The sequence below is a fragment of the Clarias gariepinus genome, chromosome 17 (assembly GCF_024256425.1).
Source record: "Clarias gariepinus isolate MV-2021 ecotype Netherlands chromosome 17, CGAR_prim_01v2, whole genome shotgun sequence".
Taxonomy (NCBI): domain Eukaryota; kingdom Metazoa; phylum Chordata; class Actinopteri; order Siluriformes; family Clariidae; genus Clarias; species Clarias gariepinus.
The window spans coordinates 4,715,993-4,738,983 of NC_071116.1; the positions used below are offsets into that span (position 1 = coordinate 4,715,993).

A 22,991-nucleotide genomic window follows, 5' to 3' on the forward strand; every position below is an offset into this window, starting at 1 on the left:
ACCGAATACTAATCGAAAAACACATAGTTATTGAATGTCTAGAATGATGTTGAATGCCTTCAAAGCAACTTATTGCCAGTTATCACCTACTTTACAACAGCTATAATCTCACGCTCCCTAATCAGACTTCTCTTTATTTATTTATAAATTTAATAAAACAAACAATATGATTTCTCATATTCCAAAGATGCTTTCTTACGCTCTTTCTCTTTCTCTCTCTCTCTCTCTCTATAGCACTTATTTTTTACGTTGTCACGATAGACCTGGAGCCTATCGCAGGGGACTCAGGGCACGAGGTGGGGTACACCCTGGACACACACACTTACACACTACTGGGAATTTGGAAACACTCCAGGCACACAGACCCGAGGCGTGAATCGAACCCTGACTCTGGAGGTGCGAGGTGACAGTGATAACCGCTATACCACTGTAACACTGCAATAAGCTATAAAGTGTAAAAAGCTCTGTTATTGAAGACACTGGAGAATCCTTCCGTACATGTTACTGTCTATATTCAGTAGTTTCTGTGCATCTTCTCATCCTGTTGGTGCAAGCTTTCTGTCGGTTTCCTCCCACCACCAAATAAACCATGCACAGTGCCCACGTTGTACACGGTGTTCCCGGGATAGACGGATCCTGATATTCCGGATGCACCGTGACCCTGACCGGGTAAAGCATTTATAATCATGACTGAATAATCGATTTAGTAATGAAAAGCAGTGCAGGCACAATTTCATATACACGGTACTTGAAAAGTCATGAACTTTTAAATTAGTCAATTAGTGGAAATGACATACCTGTAATTTTGTATTTATTAAGTATTTATTAATTTTATCAAATGCTCATCATATTCATTCACCCTTACTCTCTACGCTTTTTCTGTAGTTTTTTTCCCCTATGAATTTTGGTTTTCCAGATAACTTGTGTCACCCCATACATCTGAACTTTGAAAAAAAAAAAAAAAACAAGGACAGATTTGATAAGTGTTATCTTTCTCATTAATTACTGGGCAGCAGCATGGCTTTCTGGTTAGCACGTTGCCTCACACCTCCATGGTTGAGGTTTCAAACCTCGCCTCTGGTCTGTTCTGTGATTGTGTTTGTGTGTTGAGTTTGCATATTTTCCCCCATGCATGGTTGTTTCCCCCCTACAGATGTACCCCAAAATGTGGCTGATTGGTGATGCCTGTAGTGTATGATTGGGTGCATGAGTGTGTGAGTTTGTGCTCGGCGATTCCTCGTCATGTTATTAAGTGTGTCCTCCACCTTGTTCCCTGTGAGAGAAGTGTTATGAAAAGAATTTAATTTACAATCATTTACTAAATATATATAATTCTTTTCATGCACCCAAACACTGGAGCTCAGTGGTCAGTTACAGACCTACCATGCGGAGGGCCTGGGTTCGATTCCCACACCTTGTTAATGTTTATAAATTGTGCATAATTTCTGTGCATCTTCTCATCCTGTCTGTGCGATCCCTCGATGAAAAAGACTAACAGCATGTCATGTGCCCTAAAAATGTGCTGTGTGTGAGCTTGTGCCCTGTGATGCCTCATCACATTAATCAGTGTGGTCTCCGCCTTGTGCCCTGAAATTCCTCAGTGGTAGGGTTCTCTTCTGCCACGCTGAAGGCCTGGGTTCGATTCCCACTAAATGTCCAAACCCCAGCCAGTCCAGTCCTAAGCCTGGAAAAATGAGAAGGTTCTGTCAGAAAGGGTTTTTTCGTTGTAAAACATGTGTGGTTCGGGTGGCCTGATTAGTGTTTCCATATTGTTTATAAGTGTATGATTGGGATCTGGTTGTTAAGTCATGTCAACTGGACTTCTTCTTAGTTTAGTAGAAACTTTTACTACTCATCCAAGCAGCTTCTTCTGTTTGTATGTTTGGGAGTGTGAATGTGTGAGTTTGTGTCCTCGATACGCCTTGTATGCCTCGATACACACATTATTTGGGGTGTCCTTCACCTTGTGCTCTGTTTTCTTCTGATCAACAACCATCAAAAATGGTACACACCAACCTGTAAATCCACCATCTTTTGCAGCATATTTATCACTGGTAAATTATTTTGAACTCGCTGCTACTCATAAGGAACGTATACAGTTTACTGTTCTTCTCCCACTTCTACCACAACTCATTACCTCATTACCACAAAGTATTAAAACGTCATGTTGTCGCTCTTGTTTGCACATTCGCAGGTGCACTTTATGGTGTCTCTTTTGTGTAAAACGTAGATAGTTTTTAAGTTTACTTAAAAGGTCAATCTGTCTTGTTTCAGCTAGCCGGCTAATTAGGTTAGCTAGTTAGCTTTGTTAATCTATGCTGTACAGTATGTAGCACCTGGGTCCTGGAGGAAGGTTGTTTCGTTTTCCTGTGTACTAAACTGTATATGGTTGAGATGACAATAAAAGCCTACTTGAACTTGAACTCATGTGGCCAAACAAAATGTGTGTGTGTGTGTGAGAGAGAGAGAGAGTGTGTGTGAGAGGAACTTGTGTTTTGAGTTTCCTGCAATATGAAGTGATATAAGAAGAATTTAATTAATTAATTATATCATCTATGTCACTTCTTTGTTTTGAATTTAATCCGTAGACAAAATTTCATGTATAAAATCAGACATTTATAATTTGTGTTCTGTGCATCTTTTTTTCTGTTTTTTTTTTTTTTTAAACCAACAGGGGGCGTGGTTTCCCGAGTTCTCTTTCTCTCGCGCTCTCTTCTTTTTTCATACGAAAGGCGGAGATTTGTCCTCGGGCTGACGTCAAGCTCTCTGACCACGCCCCCTCCTGCTGGCTGTTAGAGGGCGGGGCCGGAGCAGGAGGCTGAGTCTGATCCCCACGTGTGACGCTTTTGCCTTCCCGCTTGGGTAATATTCCTCCTGCGCGTCTGTTTGCGCCGCGTCCCTCTCTCTCTCTCTCTCGGTTCTGTATGAGTGTGTGCGCGCGCGCGTGTCTCTATGTGTGTGTGTGTGTGTGTGTGTGTGTGTGTGTGTGAGTGAGTGAGAGAGTGTGTGAGTGAGTGAGAGAGAGTGTGTGTGTCTGGTAGTTTTACTGCCCTGTAGTTTTTTGGTGAGACAGCGCGCTATGGATGGAGACGGGAGCCAAGCCACGTCCGGAAGCCCGAGCGACACACAGCATGACCCGGGGTAAGCGCTCCAGCTCTCCGCTCTCAGTGTGTGTGTGTGTGTGTGTGTACGCGCGCGGATCACACACCCCGGAGCTGCTGCCTCTCTCTCTGTGTGTTTTTTTTATTTTTTGGTCCTTTTTTTTTGTCTGAAATGAAAGCGAAGAGACAGCGTCGTCCCCGTTAGTCCTTCCGGATACACACACACACACACATATACATATACACACCGCGGCTTTGTTTGCTTTCTTGCTTTAAAAAAAAAATACAAATTCAGGATACATCAATACATCAAACGCAACTTGTATCTCTTTCTTCATACTTCAAAGGGACCATTGTGTTTATTTTTTGTTACATTGTTGCACCTTCAGAAACATGGCCGATCTCGCACCTGGAACTGGAACTCACTTCTTTTTCTCTCTCTCTCTGTCTCTTTCTTTTTTTCCCTTGTTTCCCCCCTCTTCAGCAAAATGTTTATCGGTGGCCTGAGCTGGCAGACCTCACCAGGTAAAGCATGATCTTTATCTTTTTATCTTTATCTTTTGTCTAGTGTAGGAAAATTATGAATCTACTGAGAGAGAGAGAGAGATAAAGAGCAAGAGAGAGAGAGAGAGAGAGAGAGAGATTTTTGTCTGTCTATCCCAGAGTCCTCTATTCGACCCCTGCGCATGCACGGCACGGAGGGGCGCTTATTTACGCACAGTGATAGAATGACTGACCCTGCTTCTTCTCCCTCTCTTCCCTTCTGTCTCCCTCTTTCTTCTCATCCGCAGACAGCCTTAGAGACTATTTCAGCAAATTTGGCGAGATCAGAGAATGCATGGTGATGCGAGACCCCACAACTAAACGCTCAAGGTAAAAGAATCAAAGTATCATCATCATCATCATCATTGATAATAAAAAAAGCAGATCGTTCATTCGCACGAGGTTACACCGAAGTGTTGCTCAGGAGAAAAAAAAGCTCGGTGCAAAACCTCCTGCTGCTACTGCTGCTGCTTTAATGCAGTCTGACATTGACTTGCAACCTTACATTGTAGAGAGGTGTGTGTGTGTGTGGGGTGCATGCATGTGTGCTGTCCTCCTTTTCTGCACATTTATCACGCCACAGCTGAGCTTCAAAACAGTATGTTTTTTTTTTTTCTTTTTCTTACCCTGTCCCACAAAGGTTGCCAGTTTGCACATTAAAAGGTCGCACGATGCACCAGAAACTTTTCCCAGGTGAAATTTGACACCGCACACACCTGGTTGGATTTACGAAAAGCAAAACAGAAAAGAAAATCTAAGGAGGCACGATTCTTGGAATGACTGCTATAGAAATCTATCAGTAGGTGCAAGATATCGATTCCACCAGATGAAGCGAGGAACCTGGTGCTTTATGGCGAGCATGATAAATCAAAAGAAATTATTATATTTATTTATTGTTAAAAACAACAACATAATCGTCCATCAAAATGCTTTCTGGAAGTATTTGTTTTACTATTTTGTTTTAAATGTTTAGCAATTTTTAACTTACAGCACCCTTAAATATATGTAGAGCGAATGTAAAAAAAATCTGTGATGTAAAATAATAATTCTTTGCTCAAAAGAAGAATCTCTAATTTATTTCCCGCCGGCGTCTTAAATTGTGCGCTTGTTATGTCCAGAATCCGGCGTGTCATGTTTTTGTCACGTCAGTTTAAATTCACGAACGCACCTCGAGCCTTATTAGGTCAGTCTGGGCAGGTGAATCGCCAAGATGAAGTGGGAGTTCATGGGAATCTGGCAACCCTACAGCCCTGCCTCGTGTTTCTCTGGCAGTTGGAGAGCCGGCCATGCAAAAGCTGCTGCTCTAATGCAGTCTGACATTGACTTGGGGTCTGTACAGCAACTGGAGAGAGAGGGAGGAATAGAGAAAGCGCACAAGAGAAAGTGTGTGTGTGTGTGTGTGTGTGTGGTGTCCTCGTTTTCGTGCACACTGAGCGGCTTCCTCAGAGCCGAGCGTTGATAGCTGCTATATTTAAAGCATCCTGACCTGCTCTGTGTTACACTGACTAATGCTGCTGTCTAATGCAGGCTGACGTGTGTGTGTGTATTCTAGAGCTGAAATGCTGTCAAAGTGTGATACTGGACACAATCACCTGACTGACTGAAACGCGTCCAAATGTCTTTCCCAAAAAAAAAAAAAAAAATTTAGATTTGAAAACGTCAGGGCATGAATTTGCTCCAAAATCATACTTGAGCACCGTCAGTTTTCCCACCTATCATCACTGGCACATTAGTTACTGTATTATACACTACGTCAGATAACAAAAACACACGCTTGAGTTACACACTAATCATGTTAGTTTAAATAATTTTTTTTTTACATCGTTCAGCTTAGTAACAACAACGTGAGAAAAAACAACAGCGCGAGAGATTTTCTTGGAAAAGCCGTTTTCAGAAATATCTATTTGTAAAATTAAGAAAAAAAGAAATTTCCTTATAACTAACACATCGCTCCTGTTCATGAGGATTCATAATGGAATGATGTTATGATGAAATATATGTCTTTTATTTCCTCCCTTTTTCCACTGTCTCCTGATGTCTGTGTCCGTGTGTCTGATTTTTTGCTCCACAGAGGCTTCGGATTCGTCACGTTCGCCGACGCCGCCAGTGTAGATAAAGTCCTAGCTCAGCCGCATCACGAATTAGACTCAAAGACGGTATGTTGTTTATTTCTATTTATTTCCACTTGTGCCATGTTTGCTTTCTTTTTTTTTTTCATTCGGTGGAAATCCGGCATGCATGCACTTTGCTCTTGATCGTTAAACGGACCACTTTGTGGTGATGAAGAATAATTTCATCTTTAATCACGGCCTGGTCAGTACACATACTTGTCTCAATGCATCAGTTCTTTCCTGGTTTGTCCTCAGAGGGAGGAGCTACAGTTAAGGAATTTGGACCAAGATTCCCCGGTCAGTTATTGGCTAGCCAGAGCTTTGTCTGTTAGAACATCGCGATCCTAATAGTCTGAGCTGAGCTGAGCATGTCCTTGTCGAGCCATGTTGTCCTTCATATTGTCCTTCATGGACATCTGGGAAGGTTACTCTATGATGGTTGCTGTCTGATGTTCTAGCTTCTTTCTTTTGGGTGTTTAAAAATTGCTTTTCCTCTGGCGTCTCATTAAATTCAGTGATGTATCAGGATTCTTCTGTTTGGAAATCCTTGCATGACTCCAAAATAATAATAATAATAATAATAATAATAATAATAATAATAATAATAAAAAAAAAAGATTTGCATTTAAGGAGGTTGTAATATTGCAGTTTCTTTATAATACTACAGATGGCGTGGTCTAAACTATTCATCGTGTCCTGTGTGGTAGGAGCAAATTATTTGCAAAGTTTGTTTAGAATCATAAGAAGATCTAAAATAAAAGTAATATTGATGCGATTATTTATGAGATTGTGAAGTGCAATACAAATCGAATCGGCACCGGAGTATCACGATAATATCGTATCAGTCGTTCCCTGGTGATTCCTGTCCCTACTTCTCATGTCCTTCAGGATGTATTAAAGATTGCAATTTTTATTTAATTATAATTTTTTTGGATCAGTCGGGATTATTATGGAAATAAAGTTTGTTTCAGAAACATATTAAAATTATATGCAGGTGTGGATTTCATCAATTAGTTAGTTTAACGTAATAACGTCACTACACTTTTGCGTATATACACACCTTCACCTCGTGCCTGCTCTTAGACACAGATGTTGTTTTATTTAACAGCTGACATTGACATAACCAGTGTGTCCCCTCTGTCTGTGCGCATCACCGTGTCTTTGGGCGAGGGGGGGACCAATTCTTTTGAACCCGGCACTAAAAATCAGGAATGAGGCAAATGTTTGTGGATGGCGGGGTGTCCAAGCTCGCAGTTTAAAAAGCGTTGGAAATGCCAGATGTGGAGAAGCACTTGAGGGGCGGTTAACGGAGGATGAATAACGGCCGCGCTGATTTACGGAGGGTAACAGTACGGCAGCACGAGGAGATGAGGAGATAAGAGTGTGTCGAGTGGCTAAATCTATAGTTCTGTAGTGTCTCTGTAGCTGCTTTTATCGAGTTATTTAATGTTGTCGTCGTGTTGTTTTGCGTCGTGTGTAGGCCTGGCAGAAAAGACTCAGTGTATCGGAAACCAATCCTGGATAAAGTACACGGGACTCTTTGTAGTGTTTTTTTTTCCCCACAGGGTGTGTAAGAAGGGAGGAATGATTTAATGTCGATCATGCTACGGTGCTTTGGGTGTTTTTTTTTTTTTTTTTTTTTTTTTGGAGAATCATTTTGTCGTTTATCCCTCGGATACATGCTCGTCCTGACATACCTGAACATTTACATTACGCAATTTAGCCTTAAGGGTTAAGGGTTAAGGGCCTCCCTCAAGGGCCCAACAGTGGTGGTGCTAGGGTTTGACCCTAAAACCTTCTCATCAGTAGTTCTGAAGCTATCTGCCTACTTCTACATACATACTCTCAAACACGTACGATTGGCCAGTGCTAATTGTCGCTTTGATTGACAGGAGACAAAGCATGATGCCCCTCCCACTCAGAGAACTTGGGCATTTTTTCCTGTACAAAAACCTGTACAGTGAGCTGATGTGATGGAAGATCATCAAAACTATATAGAAAGTGAATAACACTGTGTGTGTGTGTGTGTGTGTGTGTGTGCGTGAGTTTATTACAGATAATAAAAGACCAGGTTATTTGAAATAGATGCCACTTTTAAGTCCCTTCAAATTCCAAATGCATAAAACATCCCTTACACAACTTACTGACTCATTAAAAATCAAAAGATGAAAATCTAACCAATCACATCACAGATTTCTATTTATTATTATAAAAAAAAAAAAAGCTCGAATGTGTGTTGCAATTTTCCAAGTAAGCACAAGAGTCAGGTGTGTTTAAACCATTTCCAACACACACATTCGCACACGAGAATCGGATCAAGAATGACACGACATATATAGAGAGAGAGGGAGAGAGAGAAAAGTCTCCCGAACGTCTGCAAAAATCTGTGCAGGATTTTTAGCAGGAGATGATTAAGTAACAGCTGCACCAAAAATAAAATGTGTGCGCAGCAATAAATAGGCGGAGTGTCGAGTGTGATCCCGAGTCCCGCGCACTGTGTATTTCTGTAATGCAAATCGCTGGAAAGTTTAAGCGTCTATAGAGTTTGGCACAGTGTGATGAGAGACGCTGCTAGGGAAAAGAAGCCTTTTTTTTTTGTGCCTTTTGTTTTTTTTCTGTTTGATGACACTGGTTTGTTTAAAATGGAAATTCAGAAGAGATTTTGGAAGACTTGAAGTATCAGAGTTTTACCTGTTTCCAAAGTCTTTATATCTGAATGTGAATAAGCACCTGGCTCATGTTTATGTAAAAGTCTCTTAAAGGCAACCTAACAAGGTCAGGCCTAGTAACATGACCAGCATGCAGTCATATTTATGGGTATCTGTGCAAATCTGTGTTGCCAGATTGGGAGGTTTTCCCTTTAACTTTGGCCACTTTATTTGTCTTGATGCTCCCTAGCCTCGAGGTGCAATGAAAACACGTTTGCTCTATCATTGCGAGTTCGATTCCCGGGTGATCAGTACTCTTTAGGGGACCAAGCACACATATGGGTTTTGAACCCACAGCACTAACCACTGCGTCACCCTGCCACCTTGAGTAAACACAACTCTTACTATTTAAATATTACTGTCAGATTTTTAACACTGCCTAGACGGGATTTTATCAGTGTGATCTGGCAACCCGGGATGCAACTGATTTCCAAATGCAGAAAAAATTGTGAGCAAATCACACAAATGTTTGGAAATCTCTCTGGCCTCATACAGAGTATACACCACACCATGTACCGTCTAAATAAGAAAACAAACCAAAAAAAAAACAATCAAGCATGCACGTTCCTTGGCGCTCTCTCTCTCTCTCTCTCTCTCTCTCCAGTGCAGTGATTTATAAATAATAGTTGTATTATTTTTATTTGGAATTCATAATTTCTTTAAATTAAAAAATATTTTCTTTACTTTTTAATAGCCTTGGACTGACTAACACAATCAGATTAGTTACAGTAATCCACAATAGTATTTAGGCTTTTTTTTTTTTTTTTACTTTTTTGATTCAAATATAAAAAATGTACACGGTTTTCGAGAGATAATTTCATGTAATATTTATCCTGCTACAAAAATAATCACTCAGTTAAATGATTACTAGCTGCTGGCTACAGAAAAATTAGCAGTTTCCTGAGCCATCCATGGTTGTCCACAAATCCGTAACCCAGACACTTAGGATGAGTGCTCTGTGATTTGTGATTATTATTATTATTATAATTTTTTTAATAAATATTTTTAATTGCATGATGGACAATGATGACAACCACCAAGCCGAGAAACAAACCTGCTCCTTATTGAGCATATGTCTTGATTAATAATGTTTTTGTGTTTGAACTTGACACACTCTTTGGTGTGTGTGCCCGAGCCGCACCTCAGCCCTCAGTCCCAGACACCAGACTAGGAGTGATGTGAGGTCAAAACAAAACAGTCTGGCTTAGGTTTAAAACTTTACCTAATCCCAATGTTTGCGATCTCCGGAAAAATTGGCAAGCGACTCTTCAATTATTATTATTATTATTTTATTTACATTTGTTAGAAGATAACGCCACTCATGGTATCTTAATTGTGTTTAATCAGCTATATAACTTGTATAAGTATAAATGATAGAATAATAATAGCTAATAGAACTTTAGCGTTGTAGATTCTGTTTAACCAAAAACAAAGGCTTTGGACTAGCTAATGCATTTCTTTTGGATATTTTTTTTTATGTATAAATAATATCTTAAAAAGTTTTAACCCAGAATTTAATATTTGCTTAGAGTGATCTAAAATGGTACCATCAGTACTGTGATATTTTTCTTTCCCTTTGACTAAAATGAGAGGCTGTGGAGTTTAAAACTCTGCATCACGTGTCGCTTCGTCAGCGAGCACGCCTCACTCCTCTTTTATTTACGTGTACACAGCGTGTAAGCTCGCTTCGGGTTAAATACATCAGCTCTGTATCGACTCACGTGACTCCACCAGCCTGCTCCTCATTTCCCTGCTCAAACACACACACACACACACACACACACACACACACACACACACACACACACACACACGTTTACACAACCAGAGAGCGTTAAATAGATATCTGCTGTCTATGAACTTGGCTACAGGATTGTTAGTTATGATTTTGTGGGGTTTTTTTTTTCCCCCACACCTCAGGTCCTTCCAGCTTCAGCGCTGCACTACAGCTAACATGTTGCGGCTAATAATCTGATTAAAAGTGTGCAGATGTCCTTAAAGAAGGATGTGATATCATTCAGCTGATTTTATTTATTTACTCAAAGTATTATAGTGTTTACTTCAGGGCTTGTTTGCACTTTAATAATTAATGAGAGTTGATTCTCTATTTGTCGGTATTGCTACTTTGATTAGCGATGCTGATTTCTGGGAATGTGATGGTGTAAAATATCAGGGTTTTGCTTTTGGGGGATTATCATCAGATAAATTACTTGTTTAATTATTGAAAATTGGTCTATTAAATAATTTATAAAACCAACGATTATAAAAATAATCAAAGTTTTATCTATTTTACATAAATACGGGACGATCAAGTCAAAGCGGGACTTTTAACTGCACAGTTTGCATTCGTCAGTTGTTTTACGTTTTAATGTTTTAAAATGTTTGAGTCTCATCATCGTATTGTGCTTCTGTAAATTCCAGTCGCTTTTACATCTTTATTCACCAGACATTTCAAGACACATCACAAGTCCCGGTTTGACATGAACGCTCTTGTAAGCTCTTTAAAAAAAGAATGTACTAAATAATGATTATTTTTAGATAAAGCAGGTTGTATGGTGAAGCGTCTGGGTCACTGTCTCGAGTCCCAGAGACTCGAAAGCTGGTTGTTTTGTTTAATGTTTGAGTTTGAATCCTAGCACGGAGCCAGAGTCGATCCCCATGCTCTGCTCGGGTTCAGGTTATGTGGGTTGGATAAAATCACCTTTCATGTGAATGCGTGTAAACGTTAGTGTAATACCTAGAGAGAGAGAGAGAGAGAGAGAGAGACGAAGGGAATCACATGTAACAGAACAGATGAATTGAACTGAGCAGATGGGCTCGCTGTCTTTAACAGAAACGCAGTGCATTATGTCATGCCTGATTACTTTGGCAGGATTATGGACAGAATCTTTAAGATCGAGGATAATGTTTGGATGCAGCGTTGAATGTGTCATATTCAGGAAAGACAATTGCAGAATTCTCTTAAAGAGCATGAATGCCAAATTAAAAGTAACTTCATTGTGTAAATCTTTTAGTAACCTCCTTGAAATACCATTTTTGTATAATTAAATTTTTATGTGTTAAATAAAATAAATTTTTTAATTATACATTCATCAGGAATAAATCACTCTGGCTGTGTTATTGTGTGGTTGAGAAAAAACTAAAATTTAATTTGTTGACGTATCGTATTTATTTTTTGGTCTGCCAATTCATGTATCGCCACACTGACTCCAAAACCAAATTTTTTATTTTATGCAGTTTTCTAAAATACATTTTTCAATTATATATTTTCGGTATTTGTGGTGGTAAAATATTAATACCGTATCAGGATATTTATAAAATTGCGATACTTATAGAATCGCAATACAGATAGAATCGGCACCTATTGGCAGGTATCGCGATAATAGCGTATCGTCTGGTCCCTGGTGATTCTGGTCCCTAGAAAACATATGGTGGTCTGATCAGTGTTAAGTGATTTTATTTTTCTTGCATTACAGCATTTTAAAACCATTTGTTATGACTCTTGTCTCCCATCCATTCCTGATTACATTTATCTTCCGGAGCGTCCACGGATCTCATTTTCAATTACATCATAGCAGCTAGAAACAGTAGTTCCTTTATCAGCCTTGTTAGTTAATAAGACAAAAACTACCTTGTCGTGGTGCCTGGAAACCAGACAGCAAAAAAGACTCTCATGTTGGAAATTGCTGTTTAAAAAGTTGTTCCAAAGCGCAACTCTTACTTCCATAAACTTGGAATAATTGTCTCCTCGCAGGAAACTTCCCTATATCACCATTTGTAAAGTCTGTTAGTGTGCAGCGTCTGTGTTGTATAAGTTCCCGTGTAAGTGAAAACTCAACATATGGTGAAGAAGAAAAAACAACAACAAAAAACTGTTGATGGTTTCACAGTGAAAATTCACACCACATTTACTGTGATGAGCAATTAGCAAGTTTTCTATCCGGACACACACGCAACGCGGGTTTTAGCGTGGCCGGAATTGAAGCACGAAACCTTTTGCACCTTTTGACTCTCTTCGAAACCACACGATTCCGGTCGAGGGTTTAATTAACCCTTGAGCCGACAGCTCGGGCCAATTAGCTCGACCGCTCGACCTACGTGCTGGAAGTGAGCGAGCAGGAGAATCCTCGGGACAATGGGTACAGCAGCAGCAGGCCGACCCGCCGGCGGGAAAGACAGAGCGGGGGAAATTTCCTGCCGCGGGTTCGTGCGACGCGGTGTTTGCGTGTGATGCCCTGTAGAGCTGAATAGCCGGAACTTGAAGAGAAAACAAATGCCGCGAACGTCTTTGAACGCTCTGTTGACTCTAAATGATCCTGGCTTTGGCTCCGAGTGCCCCGGATATCTTGTTTGCACACGCAGTCTCTGGGTTTGGTTCTTTAGTCGCCTGGTTCTTGTAGAGGCAAGTTGTCGACTAGGAAATGCAATCTCGCGTTCAATACGTTTTCTGTTCAGGATCCTCTTGGACAGCGGTGTAGCTTTGTATCAGTGTTGTGTTGTCTGGCAGCGCACATAACGTAAAGGATCTTTTTTTTTGTTTAAGGCTTTTTACTGTTGGTGGTCCAGAACTTCCTTTTGTTTTTTCCGTTGAGAAATCATGCGTAAATGAGTAACGATTTGATAAGTAAAGACAAAGGCAGTCATATATTTAATGTCTAAATTAATTTCAACCCAAATGCATTATTTAGTTTAAAAAGTCGTTCAAGCAACACAAACACCCCATTACCCCTCCCCCACCCTGCAACATGGTTCATCTTTTTTTAGACTTCATTTTAATCGTCACACTGCACTCATTTATATTTAGTATGTAAATTCTCACGCTCTTGCTCTAAAGCATCTCTAACGCAAGACACTTTATTATTGCGCCATTACGCATCGTGATTGCACCAGATTGTGCTAGGATTTAAACCTGCGATCTGACAGTTCTAATTTAATTTTATTATATTATATAATAATACTAATACTAATAGTAATTGTTTCTAAACCCGAATCTGCTCGATGAGGCTGTAGAAGCTGGAAAGAGAAATCGTGTTGATTTATTGTTTAATAATATTTTATTCAGCGTGAGATTACAGAAACGCGGCCGCAGTCCTACTCGTTTAATGTTACATTTACATATGGATCTGGAAGTCGTTTGCATTCGCATCATTTGCAGGCGCTCCCGTGCGATCGTATTCCCAATCCCAGTCTATCTCTCCCTTCTTCTCTTAAAAAAAAAAGGAGTGATTGATTTATTTTTTATTTTTTGCTTTTGGCCAACTCTGCAGACATTTGATCGCATTAGTCCCAGCAGGATTGACACATCAGTGTTAGTCGCAGGCTGTTGCTAGATCTTGCATTGGAGAAAGAAAAATAGTATTTTCTTTTTTTCCTGACACTTCTTCCCATAGTTATTTACCTACTGCATCGAGGTTCATTCATGAATCGCGGATTCTTTGAAAGCGCCACTCAATGTGCCGCTTACTGTACTTTATCTCCATGCTGCCTACACACTGCGTAGACAAAACAGCCTCTGGCAGGCGTTATGTCAGACATCACAACGGAAATACTAATTGAAGTGATCCATACTGATTATTTCTTACAACTTCTAATCAGTAATGCAAATTACTTTAGCCAGAAAGGCCAGTTTTGGTTCTCAAGATCTTGGGTTAAATGGTTTTTACTTTATCATTCCTTCATCACTCGCAGACGTCTGTCAGATCCCGTTTGCGGAAAAGATTGAATAGCGCTCTCCCCTGATTGTAGGGCACTGTCTTGAGATGTAGCATGAACAAGAGGCTTAAAAATATGCAGTTTGGCCAGCTCGGCATGCAGTCACTTTCCTTGTTGTATGATAGGATGAAGGGGGAAAATTAGCAGGCGACAAATGAGGGGAAAAAAATCGGAGCCAGTAATAGATACAGTCATAGTCAGAACAGCAGAGAAGGAGAGCACATGTTTTCAAGGTTCAAGGTAACAAGGAGGTTGTGAGTTAATCCACTTTTCTCTTCAACTGATTTCTTTTTGGATAAAATCCACAGCTCCAAAGTCTCTTCTGAGTAACAGTTCCAAGCATCGTTTGGTCTGATGTTGAAAAGTGAAGGTTAGGATGTCGGCTAGGTTCTTCTTCCACTGACTTTCCTTTGCTCTCTGCAGTGAAACCAGAAGAAGAGCAGCAGGGTTACATAAGGTCTCGTCACACCTGCACACTCTCCTGCTCCGGTACCTCGCTGCCGGTCTGTGCTTAGACCAGACACACACTCGCTGTGGGAAGCAGGTTTACCTCCGCAGAGGTGTACGGTTTCACAGAATATGAGTGTCGGAAAAGTGCTGACTTACTTCCACCCGCGTGCTGTAGTCACCAAACAGGCCTTTTTTTTTTTTTTTTTTTTCTTTTTTTTTTTAGATAATTTTTTTAAGCCGTTCCCTGTCCTGCACCAGGTCATCATCTTCTTTAACTTAAACATCCTCTAGGGTCAACCGCCTGCATCTGAAGCAGGAGACGATGCGCACCAGCGGTATCTGCTGAATTCGGGTAATTCGACCGTGTACCGAATTCCTGTTGCAGCTGGTTTCATCACTCCCCGAGAGCTGTAATGATAATGGAAATTTGGTGCTGCTTGATATATATAGTGTTTATGCGTATTGACATTGAGTGCATTTTGCAGGACAGACCACTTTGCATCAAAAGCTGCTGTTGCGGTTTGTGAATGAACCCTGTAATAAATATAAGCTTAAAAATGTACATTAATTATTACGGTACACTGTTATGAGCCATCTAGTACAACTTTAGACACATAGACTCAAGTGGTACTCAAATTGGAGGAAATTTTTTTTTTCAAGCCCAGTATTACACTTTTCTTTATTTTTAGTTTAATTGTAAAAGGTTTAGTAAATACAATCTTTTGATCTCTGATCTATATTTATCTATTTATTTATTTTTAGTGAATCATGTGGCTCTATATTCTTAACTGAAGACTTTAATCTAGAAAAATTTTGTTACATTTTGTTAACATTCACTTAAATCAGTTGTAGATTATACATTTGCTACAATAGAGCAGATAAGTAGCATGTATTTTTCATAGTTTTGTGCTGTACTGCATTTTTTCCCCCAAAGGTTACATTTCATGAACATCCAAAAAATTTTTTAAACACCTTTCTGTAAACCATCACGAAGCTATCATGACCTGTAGTTAAGATTTATTTTAGTGTAGATTTATTATTGTTTAATATTTTCATTCATTTATTTAGTTTGCATTCTCTGCAAGGCAACATTAACTAAGCGGCCTTGAAGATTTTCACACATGCAAAGCAGAGGCGGCGGGGATGTGTGCGAGCATGCAATGCAACAATTTTTCAAACAGTATTGTCCTTAACACAATTATCTGTTTTCATTGTTGTGAAAAGTTCTCGAAAAAAAAAAAAGTTCCTGTTATCATTTACTTTGCAGTCCTTAACATTATCTGGTTATTACCATTAGCTGGTTATTGATTTCCTCAGGATCTGCACGGGGGTGGGGGAAGGGTTAACCGCCTCGTTTAGCCGAGCGGGAATTTATCTCGCGGAGGGTGATGTAGCCAAAATATTATGTTCTCATGTTACAACGTAAGAGAACGTCTTTTTTTTTTTTTTACTCACCTTACCTGTTGTGGACTGTGATATTCAGATTTGAACTTCAGAAAACCTACACGGATTCAGTTATATAACATCAGAAACGAGGACAAACGGTTTAACAGTGTGAAGTAGAAGTCACGCTGACTAGCTTCTGTAAATATTTAATGTTGTTTTAAATGTGGAAAAAAAATCTTAAGAACATATGGCACAAATCTCTTTAAAAAAAATGAAAGATTAAAAAAAAAATTAAACGTGTATTCAGAGTGATTAACTGTGCTGCTAGCCACACTTAGAGCTAATCATTTTAAGCCCAATGTCTAAGCAGCTAACACACGACTGTTTGGTCTTTTATAGACAATATGAAAGCAAAGTCATAATGAAAATAAGATGTCAGAAACTTTTCCTCAGATTTGTTGAGAAAATCCTACAACGATGCAGTAAACACGCTTAGCATTACAGCTAACCAAACTTGCTAAAAATGTTTTTGCTAAAGTTTTACTTGCACTTATGGAAATAGAAGCTGTCCAATTGTAAATGCACACAAAACCAGACTGAACACAGCCATACCTCGGTATACGGACTTAAGAATTCTCACTCTTCAGTTTGGTTTTTAAAGCAGCCGGTGCCAAATTGAATCATAAATTAACAATAAGTTTGGTTTAATGTCTATTCAATTTGTATTTTACTTAATTTGCATCTCTCTTCTAAATGTTTTGATTGTTTTTATATGCAAAAATATAATTACAGTGTTGGAAATTGGTAATATTGGTAATATCTTTGGTGGCTGGAACAGATTATCTGTATTTACATTATTTTCTATGGGAAAATACGTTTCACAATACAAAATCTCGCCTTAAAAAATCGCAGAACAGTGAAATCTAACATTCATGGACATTCCCAAAAAAATTTGTATACTGAGGTGTAACTGTATGACGAAAATAAGATGAACTTGTCAGAAAAAACAAAGTTTACCTAAGATTAGTTGAGAAAGGACTGAAATGACGCAGTTAAAACACTTAGCGTCTGAGCTAATCAAACTGCAACGCCAAATGGCTAAAGAATTTCTCACACTTATAAAGTTAGGACATGTTCAGGTTGTAAAAAAGCATTTAAAAGCATAACAGCAATTAATTTTTTTCTTTTAAGAAGGAAAAGGATTTGTGGAAAAGCGTACCATGAGGTAAACTCCAGCGCTCTAACGTCATACCGCTTATACTTCACGCTAATTAAAAACTAAATGACCTGCTCATATTTGTGTTATTATGCTTCCTTATCAAATATGAATCCTTAAAATCAGCCAGCGGTTGCATTGTGAATGTTTTATTTATTTATAAATTTTTTTTCCCTCCTCCCTGTTTCCCGCTGAAGCGACGGAGAGGAGAGTCCCAGGTCACACCGTTCGATATGAATGCGAGCTAATTCTCTCATCAGTTTCGCATTTACATAAATACCTCCACTGAAAGGACGCAGATTGTTGGCATTTTCCTCCTTGCCGAGGTGCACAGAGGAGCCATTCACTCGCAAAGGGCACGACCCGAAATAGGAAGCGCGCCCTGATTGGCTCGTGCGGAGCGGATCTTTTTAAAGGCGTCGTGCTACCGTAGTACTCCTGATGAACGGAGTCAGGACTCGGACAGATGGTGTGTGTGTGCGTGTGCGCACGTATACGTGTGTGTATTATTTCTCGTTAGTTATACGTATTTAAATCGGCAGCACTGATTGCCACGTTAATCTCACGCAAGGTTTTTCATCAAGCGCTGAATCAGTGCAAGGTTTTTTTATTTTTTTTTTTTTATTTACCCCGTTGTGCCTTTATTACTGTAATATTGCTGCGGATGTTAAAAAAGGAATCAGGATCAGGGTTATTCTTAAATGCATTATTAAAAAAAAACATCAAAGTTAGAATAGAAGCTGTGTGTATGTGTATGTGTGTGTGTGTGTGTGTATGTGTGTGTGTGTGTGTGAGAAGGGGGTGGATTTTACAGAGCCGGCTCATGAAAGGAGTCGACCTGCTTTGCAATTCAAAGCCTCGTGGTTGCGTGCCTGCGCCCGGATTGGGCCGCTCTCTCGCAGTAATTGAGGTTGAATCGCTCGCGCCTGGGGCCGATCGCTAAAACGAATCATTACACAGAATTCATTATACGAGGAAGGTTACTACAGCCAGGTGTTACGGAATTTATCTCTTAAATTGACCTGATTTACAGAGATAACAATCATAACTCTGTCAAATGGAATTATAGCTTTTGGGTGGGTGGGTTGGGTGGATATGTGTGTGTGAGGGGGAAGTGAATATGCGGCAGTTTATCCTCCAGTTAAATTTCTGAGTCTGAGTTCTTCTGCTCTGGTAGACAGCGGGGTAATCGCGTCACGCTCCACGTAACACTTCAGTGCCGTTTTAATTTCTCTTGTGCTAGGAATTCATGCTCACAAAACACACACACACACACTTGGATGTCATCTCAGGGACGCGTGTTGATGTTAACCGCTGGCGTCTTGATGGCTGACGAAATATTTTTTGATTAGCTTATGATTTTATGTTTAACTCTTCTACTTTATTTCGGAAAATTCTACATACATCCCCCTCAAAAAAAAACAGCGAATGAGCTAAATATTATGTTTTCTGGTGGATGAAGGATGATTTCCGTCACTACAAGCTTTTATTACACTTTAGGATATGAACTCTTCACCTTACCGCCAAAGTACTTGATCAGCTTCTAGTTAGCTTTTAGATACCAGCGTCATCACATTCACTCGTTCTCTCCATCTCTCTCTATCTCTTATTTTGTGCAAGGTATCTCAAACTGACTTTATAACCGTCTTCTGTAAACATGGACAAAAGGACGTAGCACTGAATCTCAATCTCAAAACTATCTTTAAACTCCATCACCTCTAAACCCAAGTTATAAAAAATAATACATTATTTAAAGCAGATTATGCAGAATTCACTTTATTACATTGTGGTGGATCCTTTGTTATCCCTTTTCCACCAAAGCGAACCAGGTGCTGGTTAATGTCTGCTGCTAGTGCTTTGTTTTTCCATGGGCTAGAGAGTCACGTGTATGTCTCTACTTTCCCAGCATGGCTTGTGGCAAAATAAAATAAATAAAAAATAATAATTACATGCAAGCAGCAAAAAAAAAATGCTAGCGGCAAGCACGACAACAACAATGCTGAACTTTAGCATGACTTTGTGAGACGTTCTTTTGGCTTTATCATTACTAGAAAGCATTTGAGCTGCTTATCGCATATTGAGCCCATTTTTCTTTTTTTTTTTTTTTTTTTTTTTTTTTAAACATGGAGGCCACAAATGTTTAGTTTGTCATGAGAATCCCGCCGCTCAGTCCCTGTCGTAAGCGGTTCTTTGATCTAGCCCGGCAAAGTGATAGTGAGAATATGGAACCGGAACTGCCTTTGTGGAGAAGAGGAGGTTAAAAAAAAAACAACAAAAAATAATAATTATTTTGTAGCTTTTTTTGTTCCCTGGAGGGGTGTGGCTTAGTAGTAGCTCATTAACATAGACACAGAAACAGCGTGTCCACAGGAGGAGTGAAAGACACGCACTATCTGAGGGGTATTTCAGCTAGAGCATTAACACACACACACACACACACACACACCCACACACACACACACACACACACACTTAATGGGCTGATCTAAGACCTGTGTTAACTTGTTAAAAAAATAGTAAAATATAGGACCATGAACTAAAATGTTTTGTTTATTGTTTAATGAAGGAGTCTCCAGTGTAAGTGCCTTTAGTCTTCTAGTCTAGATATGATCCCTGTATGGGTTTCGTTGCGTCGCTAGTACTAATTTCGTGCATCAAACAGGATTACATCACAAACCTTGTTCATGCAGGACACACCTTTGTCCCTAATTGCGTCTGCGTTTTCACACAGCGCGCACACCGAGCTTTCGCCTCCGTAACGATCCCAATCTGATATCACTCCATCCCTCCCTCGGGGCGAGCGTTCAGCTCTATAGCGCGAGACACACCTCAACGTAAAGCGTTTGCCTTGCTGAACACGGCCAAGTAATTTTCTGCAAGAGAACAATTTCGATCTGTTTACATTTTTTTTTCTTCTTTCTTTTTCTTTTTTTTCCCTCTCCTTCTTTCCCCATTTCTCCTTCACTGTCTGCTCGGATGAGATCGGCTGAAAGTTTTAAAGAGCTGCGTATTAAAGCCGAGCGTGACACTGGTGCATGAAATAGTTTCTCATTCGTTCCAAATGTGAGATTGATAAAGCTCCCGGCGTGAGAGCTCGACGGGGAGAGAAACACAGAAATTAACCAGACGATATACCAGACCAAAAAAAAAAAAAAAAAGGATCTGTTGTCCTCTTTAATTTTACGGGCTTCTTTAATCAGCAGGAATACTTTGATGACGATGATATGATGGTAAAACGAATTAAAAGGCTGTTATTCAGGCCATGTGTGATGAGGTCATGTATTCATGTATACATGATTAAAGTTCTGATGGAAAATAAAACTGTTGTATGATGCTTATAATATGGCAATAAATAATTTTTTTATATGACAATACATAATAGTCAAGCAAGATCACGACGCCCTTGTATAGCGGTCCTCTGTGTTTAATGTGAAGTTTAGTCTTCAGCTCTTCAATAAGTGTCTCACTGTAACGAGCACTGTTGATTGTTGAACCTTTTTCCTGATAATGTTTTAATACTTCTGGTCCTTGCGAATCCCAGAAAGCACTAAGTGTTGATGAAATTTTCGAATGCATCGGCCCAAATTTTGTTTGCAGATATCCGAACGCTTCTGTTTATGCTCAGCCGTGAGTTGTTTCGGCATCAGGTACACCCTCGGACCACAAAATCATGAATCACTGAACGCTGCTCTTCTTTTATGCGAATCACTAGTGTTCCACGTCCATTTTTGCAGGAACACGTTCACATCTGCACAACCATGACTGGGGAGACGGTAGCCTTGAACAGAAAGCGCTGATAAGACAGTGCGGCCAGCAGAAGTTTTAATATAACCAGAGTGCTGATAAGTTTTTGTATCGTGTAATAATGTAACAATTTGCTATGTTAATATTATAAAAGTAAAAAAAAAAAAAAATGAAATAAAAGAATTGATTTTATCTATTTCTGGTTAGATTTAATGCTGTGTTGAGGTTCCTGGTATTACTTATGTTACAGCTGTTGTAAACAGTCGTTTCTTTACTTTCTGTCACTTGAAATGATAAAGACGATACAAAAAAACATTTTTGCGTGCATGATGTCATTTTGACCCAATAGACCTGTGATTCTCCAGTTTAATTTTTTTTTTGTCTCATACAATACTTGGTTGTACCTTTGACACTCTGTTAATTCTACTTTTTTTTTTTTTCCTCCACAGATTGATCCTAAAGTGGCCTTCCCTCGCCGCGCTCAGCCTAAGGTATGCCCATTCTTTCTTCATGCACGTATCAGTCCAGCACCGCTGCTGGTTTGGTAAAGCCGCATCTCTGTTTCTCATAAACCTAAAAAGTCGCAGGGAGGTTGTGAGTTCCAAGACGGTCACAGTCTTAGCATTAATGCATGACGGTTTAAGATTTCTGTCTGCTTGCTCTGATGATGATAACGATGATGATTTTTTTGGTTACGCCTCTGTCCGGGTAAATTCTTCATTCCAATTGGTCAGCTGAGTAATTGTGTAGACAGGTTTGTATGAACGCACTGATTCTGCTTATGGTTTCGTGGTTTCGGAGCTTAAGTTTTCGGAGATGTCGTTTTTATCTGACATTCATGGAAGGAGTCTCCAATGTTGGTCCAGAGTTATTGTACAGCTGTAACTTTACACTTCACGCGTCACACAGTTTCTCCTGACGTGACGATCAGAGTTAAAAATGGAAGCCTGGGCCGTTTATAGCGGCTCCAGCGTGAGCATTATTCACCGTTACACATCATTAAACCTAACTCCGGCTAGGTGTGTGTTGCGGCTGTATGTTTTTTTTATTTCTACGAAGGTCGACTTTAAATTATTTTACTTCCTGACGCTAAAGAGCGTTATGTTACCGGGCTGTTTACTCTGTTTTCTTTCCTCTTTATCCCCAAACAAGCTAAAAATCGATAATGGATTTCTCCCCCCTCTGCTCCTTCCTCGTGGTGTTGTTGCCGAGCGGTTTGAGTTTCGGATAGGGAATCAGCAGCGAAAGCTTTCAAAGCCAAAGCACATGGTGTCTTAAGGGTATCGGCATATGGTTGAGAAACAATCAGTGTGCTTCTATGTAAGGGTTTGTTCAACACCCCACCACCACCTTTTCTTTTTCTTTTCTTTTTTACTTGCCTGGTTTCTGCTTTAACCTTTTCTTTTCCATATCATAGCTAAAAAAAAAAAAAAAACACGAAGAAGTTTGCCTCCGGATTGTCGATTTCTGACAGAAGGATGAAATGTGTTTTGTTCTTGCAGGCGCTGCTGCTGCTGTTGTTGTTGTTTTTCTAGACCTTCCAGAGCAGTGTGATCGCGGTGTGTACGCTGCGTGGCCGGCTGTACACAGATTGACAATTTTCCCCACAACCGGATTTCTCGCAGAAAAGCAAAACGTGTCGAGTCAGTGTATCGCTGTTTAAGAACAAAAACAATGGATTAAGATAATGCATCAAAAAAAATAAAAAATCCTTCTTGGACTGCTTAAGAAAGGGTATGATGAAGGTCAAGCTGATTAACGCAAGAAAAAAAAAAGAGAAAAAGAAAGGAGGTCTTATTTGTTTTTGTATTAGGCAGTGAATGTGAATTTTAAAAGGATCTCGCAGCAATGGGATTAAGGCAGATAGATTAGCATTGCACAGCCCTTTTTGTTCCTCCATGTCAAATTGATTTAAGGCCTCTATAAGCACTCTGGCTCGGTTTAAAGCGTCTCTCTCTGTTTTGCATTTGTCATCGTTTTCGTTTTTCTGTCTCTCCCTCTCTCCGGTTCTCTCTGTCCT

The 22,991-nt window shown here is 39.7% G+C and overlaps 1 protein-coding gene across 7 annotated transcripts in view; it reads left to right on the top strand.

The window, feature by feature from the left end:
* Window positions 1-2,843: 2,843 nt before the first annotated feature.
* Window positions 2,844-22,991, top strand: part of msi2a (musashi RNA-binding protein 2a) — a 240,452-nt gene continuing 220,304 nt past the window's right edge. For 4 of the 7 annotated variants that reach the window (XM_053515772.1, XM_053515777.1, XM_053515773.1 and 1 more), the window contains exons 1-5: window positions 2,846-3,141; window positions 3,586-3,626; window positions 3,893-3,974; window positions 5,716-5,800; window positions 21,421-21,462. In XM_053515772.1, coding sequence (XP_053371747.1) covers window positions 3,080-3,141; window positions 3,586-3,626; window positions 3,893-3,974; window positions 5,716-5,800; window positions 21,421-21,462 — 312 coding nt within the window. In that variant the 5' untranslated portion in view covers window positions 2,846-3,079. Of the gene's footprint in view, window positions 3,142-3,585; window positions 3,627-3,892; window positions 3,975-5,715; window positions 5,801-21,420; window positions 21,463-22,991 lie in introns of all 7 variants that reach the window. The other 3 variants (XM_053515771.1, XM_053515775.1, XM_053515776.1) reach the window with 2 other exon arrangements.